Source organism: Crassostrea angulata, chromosome 1 (assembly GCF_025612915.1).
Source record: "Crassostrea angulata isolate pt1a10 chromosome 1, ASM2561291v2, whole genome shotgun sequence".
Classification (NCBI taxonomy): domain Eukaryota; kingdom Metazoa; phylum Mollusca; class Bivalvia; order Ostreida; family Ostreidae; genus Magallana; species Magallana angulata.
The window spans coordinates 4,662,201-4,678,035 of record NC_069111.1 but is presented as its reverse complement, the minus strand read 5'-3'; the positions used below and the strand labels follow the sequence as shown (position 1 = coordinate 4,678,035).

Below are 15,835 nucleotides of genomic sequence, written 5' to 3'. Positions count from 1 at the left end.
TAACTGATTAATAGAGCAAATTTTTGCTGTCTGATCTGTGGAATCTCAGGATATCTTGGGACAGAGTATAAACTGAAAAACTATTTTGGTACAGAGAAAATCAAGATTCTAACCATGTCCTTCATGGTTTTATTTCGTCCGATGGCATGATGAATGTTGGGATAGTTATCAGTGAATTAGCTATAAGTATCAATAGAGCAAGAGTTTTTAAATCTTTACGAGTATTTGTCATGATATTATAATGAATTAAATCTTTCTTTCAGAAATAATCAATATTCAGAAACAAGATGTGAAAAGGAGAACAAAATCTCATCATGTTTAAGATTGAATCCTACATCACCCCACTGTTGATGGGCTACTTGGACAAGTATGTAAAGCTACGACATGAAGACTTCCAGCTATCCCTGTGGGGAGGGGATGCGGTTCTGAATAACCTTGACCTAAGATTAGATGTCATTGAAAGGGCCATCCAACTTCCTATTATCTTCAAGAGTGGCCACATCCATGAGCTGAGGATACATGTACCATGGACGAAATTAGGATCTGAACCAGTTATTATAACCATTAACACTATAGAATGTATACTAAAACTACGAGAAACAGCATACGAGGATAAAGCTAGTTCTCAAACACCAGAGTTAAAGAAATCACGATCATTTCAGGCGAAACAAAGACCGAGGAGACAGCAAGGGGGTGAGGAGCTCCCCCCTGGGTACCTACAAAGCTTGATCAATAAAATCTCGAACAATGTTAGTATAGTCATAAACAACCTGATTGTGAAGTTTGTAGAGGATGACATAGTGTTGTCTGTTAATGTGAAGTCCTTGGAGTGCTTCAGTGTCAACGAGCTGTGGAATCGGGCCTTCATTGACCTGTGCCCCCCAGAACTAGCCCTAAGAAAATCCATCATTATCTCAGATCTGACAATATGCCTTGATAAATGTGACAGCAGTGGTAAGATTGAGAACTACCAGGACCCCATGGTCTACAGATGTTCTGTCACTGGCAGGATCTATCTCAAGTATGACTCTATCCATGGGAAGTTACCCAGCATCACAAAGTTTGACCTCTTCTGTGAAAACCTTGATGTCTCTCTAACAGATACCCAGCTACCTTTGTTTTTCCGTTTGATTGAGCTGTGTTTGGCATTATATTATGGTACACTGGAGTTTCCAAGCTCTGAGAACGAGCCAGCTACAAGTGTGAAAAGTAAAGATGATAGTGCTGATACAACATTAGAAGGTAGGAGTGCTACTACTATTACTGGATGTACTCAGTACACAGTACAGCCTTGATCATTTATGTATAAATGTATGTTATTGCTTTTCATTGTTATGTGAACTTTGCACCTTACAACAATTTACTACAATTAATTACTTAATTAAGGACACTTAAAATGCAACCTGATGGTACTGTAGTACACTTATGTAAACAAACAGTACACACAATTTACACAAACACAAAAGGAAAAGAGTTACATGACTACTTATGTTGATATTTGTTTGCTAGATGTGGCAGCGCTCGAAGAAGCTGATCTTGAGAATCAACAGAGCTGGTCATCCTGGGCATGGTCCTACGTCCCCCAGATTCTCCCATCCGAGGAGGAGCTACAGGAGGAAGAGAGGTCTCCTAAAAAGAAGCGACCCCCGGCGGTCCTAGCTGTGGGAATGTACGCTCACAAAGCCACACTAACATTTAAGGTACATGTACTGGTATTCCCTGTGTCTACACATTATTGTATTAATATCAATGTTATGATATGCTTGTACATTATATCTATTCTCTTTATTAGAATTGATGAATGTGATATATTAAAAAGTACCTTATTTTATTGGACAAGGCTTATTCTGAGGGTCTTTTTTTAGGGGAAATACTTGATGTCAGTGTGACAAACATTTCATTAACTTACAGCTAACAGAGAAGATTAGGGAAAAAGTGCACTATGGTCCTCAGAAGATTGCATTTAGACCATTCATGTACCTGGAAGCGGAGGGCATCGGTGTGGACATTGTGATGAAGGGGCTGACGTTCTTCAACGTCCAGTTTGGGATCAGCAACATCTCTCTGGAAACCAGAGGCAACTGTATCTGTGGGGCGGACGACAGTGAGGAGCTGAGGGTGGGTATATCTCAGAAGTCTGAAGTATGTTTAGTAATTGTATGAAAACCTACACAAACTCTCTGCCAACAAAGCAACATATAGATGTCTGTATCTTATGTGATCAGTATATATTATTGATTTTATATACCGGTAGCAATCTATTAAATCTTGTTGATTTTTTTTTACAGAGCAGAGTGATTGTGAAAGGGGGGAGTGGTCTGTCAGAAAAGGTTGTGAACTACTACAGCAGGTCATTGTTTGACCTTGGCTGTCCTGTCAATCAAGGTCAAGTTTTGACCTGGACTTTCGATGGCCCTGAACACTTACAAACATTTACAGAGCAGGCAGGGACAGAGAAGTTTGGGGTGTTCTTTGTCGACTATTTGTATGTGCTACAGCCATTTGAAGATGCATCTCAGATGATGGGTAAGATTAAACTATCAACACATGTTAAGATGTATGTATCAGCTGTGCTTAATGTAAAATAGAAATATAACAATACCGCTATCTGATGACTGGCTGAGGAATTAATGGCCTGTGAAGTAACATTGAGTGTAAATCACGTACATGTATAATGGTTTTTTGTTGTGGACAATGAACGTTTTAGATGATTAAAGTAGAGTGTATAAATTATGCATAAATATTAAATTATTACTCTTCACTTATAATGTTGGGAAATTTTGTCAAAATGTACATGTACTCTTTTCTTGGTAAATCAACCCTACAAAGATTGTTGGCATCAGGAAAATATTCAATGACAAGTCACAACTTCAAAATCATTTGATACAATATTCTTTTTTTTTAAAATTAGGTGGCAGACTGGATTATAAAAGTTAATTTTCAATATGATAGATAAATGTACCTTATTTTTTTTTGTTCATAGGAGGAAGCACATCTTCATTGTCAGAAGGAGATGAGCATGTGTTTCTGAGGGAGACATCATTAATGCGGTACATTGTGGGGAGTTGTCAGTATAACATCTCTTCGTCTGCTGTCCACAGAATTCAGAGGTTTATACAGGCGGCTCAGAACCATAGCTATGAACCATACTCTAAAACCAAAGAGGGTATGTATACAGCTACATACGCTCTAAAAATATAAAGTCAATCAAAGTGTATTTAAATGTTGATCTACACTTTTTTTTACAGGCTTCCTGTACAATCTCTTCAATATACTTTTAATGCTAGCCTAGATCTGAAAAAAAATGAAGAACTTAAAGAGTATAGATACAATGTAATTAGAGTAAATTAAGTACTTTCAAGTTTTGATAGTCACACTGAAAATGACATACTGTTTCCCTCAACAGAGGTAGTGGATGACCACAGGCCTGCCCCCACAGAGAACCAGGTGATCTCTATGGAGAACTTCCTGCCCACCCGCACACAACAAGTGACCATACTACAACCCTTTGTCTCTGTTTACATTGCTCAACATGAAAACTGTGATATCTCCAAGAAATCCTACAAGTCCATTCATAAACCTTCCAAGGTATTAATGTGGCTTAGTCATGTATTTATATACTGGTACAAAGGTACTACTGGAATTGTTTTTAAATTTCAAGATTTTTAAATGTAGAAAAAACATGGAAAATTTTCTTTTTATCAGGTTTCAAAAGAAGAATCAAATTCAGCTAAATCAGCGCCTGTGATAATACCTGTGGTTGCCATGACAGCAGTTAGATTTGAATTTCAAATCACCAATCCAATGTATCCACGCAAACTGATCAAGTTTGTGAGTAAGATGGAGGAGCCTTCCAGCAATCTGCTCCATCACTGCCACTCACACACCCACCTTAAGGTGAACGTTCAAAACAAAGCCATAAATATTCAATGAAATCACAATTTTAAAAACGTTATACTTTGGCAGTGTATTTTATATTTACTGATTGGGTTTATAGTTATTTGGAGCAGCCATTGGCCTGCAGACACTCTCGGAAGATACATCGAAGTCAAACGCCCTGTTCTTGGTTCCAGAGTTCAGTGGAGCTATATACACCAGACGTCTTCTTCTTTCCATGTACTGGCAAGTAGAAGTTCATATTCATAGACTTAATCATTGTCAGTGATACTGAGGTACAATATAAAGAAATGTTTATTAAATCACAGATGTTAAGAGATCTCTCATACCATTTTGTTCCCCTGTTCACAGGAAGAGTAAGAGCCAGCCCAAACTGGAGCAGATTTATGAGCTTCCTCAGGCGACCGTCAACCTCACCAAGGCCAGTCTGCTGCTGCTCACACAGATTGTGTTGTCATGGCAACAAAGGTCACCCAGGTCAACTCTTCTTGCTGACACAACACTGATGGAAGACAACTTTGTTGAGGGTAAGAAGTTTCTCAGAATCTGATTGATTGAGGTTCAGTGTGTAAGATTAACTATACAAATGCATTGAATTGGGTTGTCATTGCAGATGCAGCCAAAATTCCAGTCATGGAACTAAGTGTTTGTGGACTTGAAATGAAGAAGTCTAAGCTTGTGGATGCCCAGGCTTGTACTGGTACCCTGTCCTCCGTCATGGCAACACTCTATTGTATGTACATTGTTAAAAATGAAACACTTCAGAGCACTTCTTAAGAATTTCACTACACATTTTGTATGTTAAAAAAATATTTCAACTTAAATATATCTAAAAATTGCAAGATTCTGATAGACTGTCTTGTGTGATTCCAGTGGGGAGGAACTCCTCTGCTATCCCAGTGTTCACTGCTCCCGCCGACACCACCAAGATCGCCTCGGAGGAATTCTTCATGCATCAGTCCACCTATACAGAGGAATCTAAGGACTTCGTCACATTCATCTACCAGTACCCCAAGGATCAGTCACTGGCAGAGGGTAATCACAACAGCACCTTATCTAAATACTGCTGAAGGATAAGTTTTTATTGATGAATAAGTTCTAATGATCTCATGGTGACTTTGCTCTTGTAAAATCACTGAATGGCATATGTACTGTATGAGAATTTAAATGATATCTGTACTTCTTTCCAAACCAAATGTTAATCACAAAATTTAAATGATTATTTTTTTCTTCGAAAATCAAGATGATATACCATGATGAAATAAAGGATTTAACAACATCAGAGTGATGTGATGGAATAAAACTAATTGACTGTCATTTGTTGATTCATGTAGTTCCTACAGTACTCCTGCTGAATATGGAGGGATTTGTGTGTAATTTGACACCATCATTGAATGAATGGTTTAACTACACCCCGTCTCTGAAGAAGAAACCCACAAAGAAGGAGAGTCAGATCAGCCTTGACCTGGCCTTGGCAGAGGCCACCTCACCCCTGCAGCAGCAGGTGTCTAAAGGTACAAAACAGAAAACCTTTATTTATAAGATTTTCTGTCTGACTAAGCAGCTATGTTGGAATTTCAGGTTGACAGATCGGAGAGCAACAGTACCATAAATTTTTTTAAAAAGAAAAAAGCTTGCATTTTGTTAAGCTCGTAATTATATTGCTGTAAGTCTGTCGACTGAAATTTTTCCAGAGAGGTAGGAATCTGTGACTACTTTCTAACCAAAATTTGGCTGCCAAACATTTTAAAATTTTATTTTAATTCAACAGTTTCAAGTGCTGGATCAACAACACAGAAATCAGAGTCAGTTACAAAGAACACTAGTCAAGTAGAGACTAAGACAGTTACTCGTAGTGCATCACAAAAAGCCCTGACCAATCAGAAGTCAGAAGGGGAGAAAGATGATGCTGCGGAGGATGTTCTTGGCAAGTGGCTGTCAGGAATTTTCCCTTACATCAGGTCTCTCTATCTGCAGGTAAATATCAGCCTACATGTGGAAGTATGCCTTGAAGGTCTCCAGACAAGTTTCAAAGATGAAAATTTGCAGAAAACTTTTAAATTTAATTTGTTCTTCCTATATCTTCTTGTTGTGAACATAAACTAAGTTATCAACATGTATTTTAATGTACAAGTCAGCTGAGGAGTACAGTGATTAGAGTAGTTGTGTTGACATGTTCAGTGAATGAGAACATTCTGTTACAGGTGGATGTGAAGTGTTGCTGTGTGTTCCTGAGCTCATCCTATGGGACTCTCTCAGAACCAAGCTCCTACATTCCTCTCAACATTCGTACAGCCATGTCCGAGCAGCCTGACTCGGAGACCCTGGTATTCTGTTTCCCTACCCTCAAGCTGTACAGCTCTGGGGGACGGTCCCTGTCGCGGGGGATGGATGTCCCTATCACTGACTTGGATGGACCCCTAACAGGTGTGGTACATTGTCAGAGTTACTCAGAATATTTCATTGTTGATTTAGTTTTTTATTCTTTGTTTAATTAAATCTGAGAAAATTTTAGATTTCAAGTTTAATCATTGATGCTCATGGTGGCTTAATTTTTGTGGATTTTCTGGTACTTTTATTTCCTTACCCTTGCATTATCATCACCAACAAAATACTGTTCTTTTATTAATTGTACATGAAGCAGATCCTCAGGGTATCATTCCAGTGATTTGACATTCCAATTAACCTTAACAAATTTGCAATCCATGACAATCAGCCCCACAAATTAGAATGATTCCACAGTAACTACAGAAAAAGTTCTTCATGCTATTCACTAGTCATTCTGCAAGATGGGTAACAGTTGTTTTAGAGTTGCAGTACTTTGACAGGTGAGAGACTGCCCTGGCAGATGAGTCTGGATGATTTCAGTGTGTATTCCCTCCATGGGTCGGACATTCACTCCTTCCTGAAGCCAGCCTCTGTCAGCTGTACTATAGCGGTCACCTCCAAGTACGACCCCTCCTCCTCAGAAAACATCTCGGCCCTTGGTCTCTGTTTACACACAGACATGAGGGCAGTCACCCTGTCGTGCTCCAAACCACAGGTAAGGTTCTATACTATTGTACAAGTTTTGGGTGTGTCACTGTCTAGCATTGAAGCTTCATTAACATATCAAGGATTGCACTTTATTCTGTGAAAGGCACATCTTAAATATTTTTACATGTCAGTTGTTACACAATAATGTAGACTCCTAATTAAACGCAAGAAATCAACATCTGCGTAAAATTTTAAAATTTGGCTATTATTTTTGGGACAGCTATTAATCATATTACCGGTAAACTAAATTGAAAGTTTAGTATTTATGATTTCAATACTTGTTATTTATTACAAAACACAAAATTGCATAATGAATTACACATGTAAAATATGGTATCTTAAGTATATATATATGTCAGTACCCACCATTTATGGACCTGTAAGTTTCAATCTATGGCTGTACACTTCCAGGTCAAGCTGTGTGCCAGACTGGCTTCCAATCTGCTGGACATGGCCACAGATGTCCACTCGCTGGTGAAGGACCTCCTGCCTAAACCTGGAAAGAAGTCGAGCCAGGATGCGACCTCAGAAACACCCCCAGTACCGGATCCTGCCAGTGGAAAATCTGTTGTAGAAGGTACTGACAGCCGCGCAACACATTCTGTTTGAAAGTTGTTCAAAACCTACATAAAGCTAAATTTTTGTTATACCTTTATCTTTTATTTGCTGCAATTGAAGTACAAAATCTATAATTATAGTATTGCTGACAGAACTGTCCATTTAAAAACAAAACACCATTTTCTAAGTTAGTCATTTAAAACAGTTTAAAAGGTTTTATGGATTGTGAAATATTATTTCATGTTGCATATTTGAAGGCTGTGTAATACATGTACGTGTCGCTTTCATTTGAAATGTATAAATCTGCCAGAGTTACCGTTTTTACTTCCAGATGTCCTGCTGACAGATACCGAGACATCATGTGACAATAAATCAAGGGGGACAACTCCCAGCCAGGACCTGGAATATGACGGCTATAACAAGAACCGGGTCAGACTGTCCCTCTGGCTCCAGTGGACCCTCCCCAAACTAGACATGAGATTCTACAAACATGACAAAATCACCAGTCAAGGTAGGTACTAATGCACAATGAAATATTTGATAAAATATTATTCGATATAAACAGTATATACTAGTACAGACAAACTTTGTTATCTAGAACTAGACTGTTTAAAAACTTTGAGATATCCGAGTATTCGAGATATCGAGGGTATAATACTTAAAAAAGAGAAGTCGTTAGGACTTACAAATCATTTTTACATACCCATTATATTCGAGATATAGGTGTTTAAGATATCAAAGTTCAACTGTATTTTGATATTTGTGCATGTAAAATGTTTTTATTTCATTTTCCTTATAAGACTCTTTTGGCATTTTTTATTTTAACTCAATAGAAAACAGAGTGACCATGCAAATAGAGGATATTGCCTTGTCTGTTGATGTTCAGGAAATATACGCCAAGGTCAAAGTTACATGCAACTCTGCCAATGTTCATCATTTTGTCAGGAAGATTCCTAAGCATAAAAAGTGAGTATGAAATTCTTAGCTTTGTGATAAATAATGGTTGATATTGAAACTTAGGAGAATATTTTACTGAGGATATCTTTTCTGTGATTGTAGTGAGCTGTCCCACTGGGAAGAGGGTCCTTTCTTGGGTATCTTAATGAGCTGTAGGAAGGAAATCTCAGAAGACATACAGATTCTATCCCATAAATCTGGCTACCACACCCAACACTCTGCCTCGCATAAAGCAGGGGAGTCCCAGTCAAGGGACGTATCTCATGGCTTCCTGAACTTCACCTTTACACGTGCTTTATGTAAGAACGTGGCCAAGAAAATGCGGAAGCTGAATGCAGATCTGGCAGCTTTTGAGGAGTTTGATAATGACGTTGTGAGCTATGATCTCTACTTTCACAAGTACATCTCGGAGATGTGCTTAAACACTGAGCCCTGTGATTTTATTCTATACATTCCGGCAGTGCATGCTGTTTTAGATAGCTTTGAATCTCTAGTATTCCCCAAGAAGTCATCCTTAGTGCCAAAACCTGCACAGACTTCAGTCATTCCAAGTCAGGAGAAGACCAACCTTCCAATACTGACCTCCAGTTTTCTCCCTTTGTTGTATGTCACGATCAACAGTGTACGAGTTTTTATTCCAAAGACTTCCTCTGTCAACCAGAAAGGTCATGACCTTGCTTTGATCATTCTACCAGAAATAGCGGTGAATCCACAAGTGGACAATCCATTGCCACGGTATGCTGTGGAGAGGGAGATCTACCACAAGGCCATGCAGCTTAATCTGACCCAACAACCGGGATCTGCCATAGAGAACCGTCAGTATCAGATTGACATTCAGGGACTCTCCATCTGTACAGGTACTGAGATGTCAAGATGGAAAAACAACTCCCTTTTATATGTATATATCCTATGAATATCAATGAAAAAGTTTTCATCTTTATGTTTTCATACATTGGGAAAGCATGAAAAATACCTTTTTTTATATTGTATACTCTGTAAGTCTGTATGCATATTCTGGAAATAAAATTATTAATTTGTGTGACAATTGTACCTTTTAGGGAAATGGGGAGATTTTCTCCAACAGACTCACTCTGAGAGACAGAAAGATTTGGTGAAACCTAAGATACAGATTCCTGCCCTGGAGTGGAACACAGTCTTAAAGCCCTTTAGGTATGGTGACAAGGTCTTTCTGAGAAACGAATTTATTAGTTATTTCTCTTAAGTAACCATAGAATACTGCTGTTAATTAGTCTTATTCACACAGTTTGTTAATAATGTGATAAATAATGTGAATTTATGATGAAAACGAGAAGCTTTGTGAAATTTTGTTATATTTTATTCAAAAATAATCATGCCATCATACTCCCAATCTTACTTTTATGGATGACTGCTCTTACATTATAGTGATGAACGTGAGCCCATTAAGCTGGTGCCCATGCTGTGTAGACTGGATATGAAGATTGTGGCAGCTCCCGCCATTGTGTACATCTCCCAGAGAAAAGACGTTCAACCCGTACCAAAGGTAGGTAGAAAGCTAGCCAGAATGTAGGGAAAATTATGTATATACCAAACTATTGGTTTTTTAACTTCAAATCTGAAATGCTGGTAAAGAATTTTCAGTTTAATACATGTACATTCAATTTTACATAAGTGCTGTTTCATTTGGATCCCCCTCTCTTTTTTCTAGATTTTGGTGTGTGGACATTCCTTAGAAGTCAATGTAACCAACAAGCTTAACATCTATGCTGGGACAAGTCAGATCAAGCTTCTTGAAGACATTGCTCTTACTGCTGTGTCAAGCTTGTCAGGAAAGCAGAGCAAGAGAGAAAGACATCCTCGAACTAGCCAATCAGGTGTTCCGACAAAGTCTGAGATATCTGTAGACAGTGGCGTAGGCAGCGATATCTCGTCTGTGAAATCTCCCACTAAAGCACACGCAAATCACTTGACCTTGATGAATCAGAGGTCAGGGTCATGCACTTTCACCCCATTTGACCTATTACTGACAGCGAATGTAGTGTCATGTACATTGTATCAAAACAAGAAGAAAGAGACAGAGCTAGAGGAGGATGTGGTGATCATTGACAAGACAGATGTGATTGACATTGAAACAGACAAGGAATTAAAAGAGAAAGTAAAAGAGAGAAAGGAGAGTTCAGGAGATTCGTGTAGAGAACCTGTAATGCCCTTCCTGCATCTGTATCTATGGCAACCACACACAGTGCTGTCCTGTCGTCAAGACACCCAAAAGTTTGAAATCTCCTGCTACGATGTCTCTTTGAAAGGACCTCATAAAAACTGCCATTTCATAGGTACAAAACCAATATTGAGTAATTTGTGTTAGTGCCATATTCAAATGCATACCCCAGTATTGAATATTGGTAGCTACAAAAATGATACAGTAGCAAATGGGTAAAGTCTCCTACGGTTTTTGTTTTTGGTAGATTTGTCCAGGCAGTTACCTGATTGGTCGACGTACTGTGTGAGTTGGATAGAGACCAGGCCCGGTGAGCCCAACCCTAAGACGGGCATTCCCCCTAGTCTGTGTACCCTGTCTGTAGCCGACTTCATCAGGGAACGCGGTATGTGTTGGGCTGTTGTTTTTTAGGCAATATTATGTCGATTTGAATTTATAATTTTGGATCACAAAGTTTTCCTTCTAATAGAATATTTAAAAATCAATAATTTTGAAATTAAAACCACGGTGAAATTTTCAGTGAAAATCATTAACTCTTTAATTAAAATCAAAGGTGATAAAGATATGATATTTGTGTTTTGTTGTTACAGCTAAGCTTGGTGTGAAGGTGGAGAGACCAATGAAGATCAACCTGAGTCTGGACAAGGTGGAGCAGATTCAGGGGTTCCTCCGCGACGTTGTGGTATCTAGTGGACAGAGGAGTGATGAGGGGGCAGACAGCACCACCTCACAGTCCAGGGGAGAGCCAGCAACCAGGGAGACCACCCCAACAAAGTCAAGGGGAGAGCCACTCACGAAGAACGGCACCACCACCCAATCAAAGCACGGTGTACATGGTGAGTAGGTTCCTGTTCAAAGCTTTCTGAAAGAATGAGTAATGCATCTTATGATCTCGTTTATCTGGTATTTTTGATGAATCATTGCAAAAAAAAAATAACATGCTCAATTAAAAACATACCGTAAAAGGTTTTATTTATTTTCAGTAAGCAAAAAAAAAAACATTTTCATTCATCTTTCAGCAATTTTGTCTAAAATTGGTAGCCTAGAATGTGTATGCAATCAAATAGTTGTTGCTATGGAAACACAATTTGCTGAGGAAACTGCGCAGTTGTTCAGTAGTCTGGAGGAGATTCAGCTTGAGGTCAACTTGATTCATAATCAACAGAACGAAGGTCAGAATTGTCTTCTACTTCCCTGAATAAGCATTTCTGTACTTTAAAAATATAGAAAAATGTTCTGAGATTTATTTAAAAGAATTCTTACAATGAAATGCCTGTTAAAAGAAAGATTTGGGACAATTCATAAATTTCATTATTATTTGTACATTTTAAATATGTATTGGTTTTGACAAATCAATACACCATATTTAACTTTGTGTTTAAATAAAGCACAGGGTGCAGTAGAAGCGTTATGCCTGACTGTATGGTTGTATTACAGAAATGAATGAAGGGTTAACAGTGGACCTGTATTTCTGGGACCTTATGGTTAGCACAGGGTACGGGAACGAGACCCGCCCCTTCCTGGGGCCCCTCAGTCTGGCGGCAGACACAGTAGTCAGGTTTTATGAGGATGACTGTATGACCCCCCTAACAGTACCCCGAGTAGTTGCCACAGTGACCCTAGAGCATGTCCCTGTACTTTTTGGGCAGGAACATGTCAAATGTCTACATGTGTTTAGGAAAAGTTTGGAGGTATTGGTAGCTTTTTTTTGTGTGTGTGGAATAGAAATAAGTTTGACGTTTTCTTAAACAAGTATGGTAATTCTTTTGCTGGTGTAAAATTTTTAAATGATTCCATTTTGTTTTGAATTCCTACACTGACTGGACATTGGATTGAATTTTTGTTTTCTGATTTGCTTTGTTTTGTTTCTAAACAGACCTTTATGAAGAAATCAAGCAAGAAAACAAAGGAAATTCCAACTCTGCAGCTTCCAGAAGAAGTTTTGAAAGAACCTTTGTTGGTGGCTGAGGAAATCTCTAGAGATGACCTTAGAACTGGGAAGTTCCAATATTTTACAAATGCAGGTCAGTATTCCTCAGGGTCATTAATCTCTCTGTATTTATCATCCTCAAAAAAATCTGAATATTTCTATTCTATATCCATGTGCACAAATTTGGTTTCAGCCAAGATGAAAAAGTTCAAAGAGAGGTTAACTCCTGGCACTCCCACAAACACTCAAGGTGAAAGCTGTTTATTCCTGCTGGTCCCACTGATAATGAATGCATGTTGATGTAGATATATGGTTAATGGTTAAGATTTAGGGAACAGATTCCGGCTTTAATCCACCCTTATGTTTGGAAAAGGCACCTTTATTTTGTTTCTTAATCTGCATTGATGTTGTATTTTGGAATGATTTAATACATATTTGCAGCCATTTATTAGTACATATTTGCAGCCATTTACATGCTTTGATGGGTGTTGTATTTTTATTTACTTCGGTTAATTCAGCTCCCTCCTGATCACAGGTGCAAGCAAGGCACCACATGCTCTAATGTTGCACCCTGGGTTGCATGCTGTTTGATAGGACTTGTATTTTTATTATGTTCAATGTGCATCAGTTCAATACGTATACAAGTACCATAATACATGTACATGTACTTACAAGTAATGCAAGTAATACCACTGATAGCATGCTCTGTTCAGGTGATCACATCACTGTTACACAATTGCTCCTCACACATATGGTAACTTCTTTGTATTACCTTACCATTGTTATCTTAAATACCATGGATAGATCAAAGTGAGCTGGAACTGCCACTGTTTTAATGTACATGTATCTGTACCTTTTTATCTACAGTAGAATCCTTAGATATATCTAAGTTTTTTTGTGGTCCTGTCTACTTTGAAGTAATAGGGTTAGACTGTATATACATGTATGAGGTTTGATGCACTTCAGAATTTTGGGTAGACTAAATATATGATGTAAAAAATTATTTCTTGAAAGGGTCTTTCCACATACATTGTACATACATTCTACAGATATTTGTAGATATAAATAGTAAACATTTGATACTGGTATATTGTACCCTACAGATGCTGGGCTGAATTTGCCATGCGCTTGCTTTATATTTGTACATTCACTAACTAATATTTTATACAATGTACAGATGCGGGAGTGATGCTACCAGTAGCTGGACAGATTGTGTTCTGTCTGGAGGACCACAATGACGAAGGCAGTATGACCTGGTGCTACAGTCAGCCCAGAGTTCTCTCCCATATGTCCTTCACTCCCATACCACTTAATCTGCCACAGACCTTCCCCAGTAAATCTGAGGAGAGGCAGATACTGGTAAGTTCATTGTCACATACCTCTCAACCTACCACAGACATTCCTCAGTAAATCTGAGAAAAGGCAGATACTGGTAAGTTCATTGTCACATACCTCTTAACCTACCACAGACATTCCCCGGTAAATCTGATCAGAGGCAGATTTTGGTAAGTTCATTGTCACATACCTCTTAACCTACCACAGGCATTCCCCAGTAAACCTGAGGAGAGGCAGATAGTGGTTAGTTTAATGTCACATACCAATCAACCTTTGACAGACCTTCGGAAGATACTGGTAAGTTAAATGTTACATACCACTAAACCCACCACAGACCTACCCGAGTAAATCTACCTGAGGAGAGGCAGATACTGGTAAGTTAAACAACACACACCAGAATGGAAAAGACTGTAGACTAGTTCAGTCCATGGTATTTATTATCTGTGAGAGAACATTTAATTCATGAAAATAACACAGCGCTTCATCGTCTTTAAGACATGTTTATATGTTATGTTGGTGACTGATATTGAAAATATTTTTAATACTGGTAGTGCACACTACAGAAATATCATGTAATGTGTATGTCATGAAGTGATATTGCAGGCTGATTTTTGTTTCCACAGGTGCCCTGTGCCTTACAGTATTACGATGTCGTCACTAAACAGTTCATCACCTACATCCAGTTTGACCTGTCAGAGAATTGTGAAACCAAACTAGAACTTCCTGAGGTCAAAGGTCACCTCATAGGCGATTTGGCGGTGGCCAAGATCTGGAGAGTGCTAATCAAGTACAACCAGATCTTCTGTCCCGGTCACGAGTGAGTTATTTCTTTGTCACACAGTCTAATGTATAGGATGTGTATACTTTATTTGATGCAATCTCAAGACTATGAAGACAAACATAAAAGTTTGAACTTTTGGGGAAAAAGTGGTTTTATGTTGTTTGTGATATTTTTCTATAGTGAATTGTATTATTTTTGTGTTGTCTGATACTATTTATGTTACAAGAAATACAGCAATTAGGCTGAAAGACCTTGGGATTTTTTCATGCCTTTTTTTTTTCTTTTTGTTTAATAACAAATGAAATTTTTCATAGTTGTAAGTTTTGACCCTTTAGTTGAGAAAGTGAGAGAGAGGTATTTCCCTTCCTTTACAGACTGAGGGAGGAGGAGATCCCTAACAGAAGCACAGTCCTCTTGCCTATGTCGCTGGCCGCCTCAGCCAAGATCGACTCCTGCTACCTCCCCGCCCTGATTCCAGGGGTCCAGTGTTACCTCAGTGTGGGACTGGTGGATGTACACCTGTACAATCACTTCAGGTGTCTGGGCACAGGTAAGACAGTTCAATCATTTATTGTGAATTCAATGTGTTTTTTTGTGTGTAGATTTTCAAATTAAGTGTAATTGGGCATTATAGATAATCTATGAGCATTTCTTCAGAGAAGAAACATTAAAAACAACAGATTAGGATAAGAAATTGTTTTGTTAGTTCACAGTAATTTTCGTCATTGCCATTAAAAGTTAAAATTTTCATATTAAGCATAATCTAAATTATAGATTCTCCAAAGGTTTTCCTTGAGAAAGGAAACAAAAAAAGCAAGCATTTTAGGATAAGAAATTGTTTTGTCAGGAGTTCCGAGCAAGTTGCATCCCTTTGAGTTTGACGGGACTATGGTGGAGGACCAGAAGTTTGCATCCCTGTCCCTGAGGCAGTCCTCCTTAATGGTCAGACACCTAGTGGGAGACTTCGCCCGGACAGCAGTACAGGTCAGACTATGTCATAAACCACTACAACATTCATAGGTTTATAAACAACACTTAAATCACTGAAATAAGGTTCAGAGAAACTGAACTAACTTTGCATCAACAGCAGGTTCATTGTCTAGTCCAACTATTATTTGAGTTTAATAATCTCCTTACAAGTCTG

General features: G+C 38.4%; 1 protein-coding gene across 5 annotated transcripts in view; it reads left to right on the top strand.

Moving 5' to 3' along the window:
• LOC128172235 (intermembrane lipid transfer protein VPS13B-like) overlaps positions 1–15,835 on the top strand; it is a 28,595-nt gene that overhangs the window by 375 nt on the left and 12,385 nt on the right. For 2 of the 5 annotated variants that reach the window (XM_052838046.1, XM_052838037.1), the window contains exons 2-33: positions 264–1,242; positions 1,510–1,700; positions 1,912–2,118; positions 2,289–2,526; positions 2,984–3,166; positions 3,407–3,588; positions 3,706–3,897; positions 3,998–4,126; positions 4,253–4,424; positions 4,511–4,630; positions 4,771–4,932; positions 5,232–5,411; positions 5,669–5,874; positions 6,102–6,324; positions 6,726–6,940; positions 7,345–7,510; positions 7,823–8,002; positions 8,325–8,457; positions 8,551–9,305; positions 9,507–9,618; positions 9,853–9,970; positions 10,136–10,760; positions 10,893–11,030; positions 11,236–11,481; positions 11,665–11,817; positions 12,083–12,336; positions 12,522–12,669; positions 12,769–12,825; positions 13,753–13,934; positions 14,534–14,727; positions 15,066–15,241; positions 15,539–15,675. In XM_052838046.1, the coding sequence (XP_052694006.1) occupies positions 315–1,242; positions 1,510–1,700; positions 1,912–2,118; positions 2,289–2,526; positions 2,984–3,166; positions 3,407–3,588; positions 3,706–3,897; positions 3,998–4,126; positions 4,253–4,424; positions 4,511–4,630; positions 4,771–4,932; positions 5,232–5,411; positions 5,669–5,874; positions 6,102–6,324; positions 6,726–6,940; positions 7,345–7,510; positions 7,823–8,002; positions 8,325–8,457; positions 8,551–9,305; positions 9,507–9,618; positions 9,853–9,970; positions 10,136–10,760; positions 10,893–11,030; positions 11,236–11,481; positions 11,665–11,817; positions 12,083–12,336; positions 12,522–12,669; positions 12,769–12,825; positions 13,753–13,934; positions 14,534–14,727; positions 15,066–15,241; positions 15,539–15,675 (7,302 nt within the window). In that variant the 5' untranslated portion in view covers positions 264–314. Of the gene's footprint in view, positions 1–263; positions 1,243–1,509; positions 1,701–1,911; positions 2,119–2,288; positions 2,527–2,983; positions 3,167–3,406; positions 3,589–3,705; positions 3,898–3,997; positions 4,127–4,248; positions 4,425–4,510; positions 4,631–4,770; positions 4,933–5,231; positions 5,412–5,668; positions 5,875–6,101; positions 6,325–6,725; positions 6,941–7,344; positions 7,511–7,822; positions 8,003–8,324; positions 8,458–8,550; positions 9,306–9,506; positions 9,619–9,852; positions 9,971–10,135; positions 10,761–10,892; positions 11,031–11,235; positions 11,482–11,664; positions 11,818–12,082; positions 12,337–12,521; positions 12,670–12,768; positions 12,826–13,752; positions 13,935–14,533; positions 14,728–15,065; positions 15,242–15,538; positions 15,676–15,835 lie in introns of all 5 variants that reach the window. The other 3 variants (XM_052838063.1, XM_052838055.1, XM_052838035.1) reach the window with 2 other exon arrangements.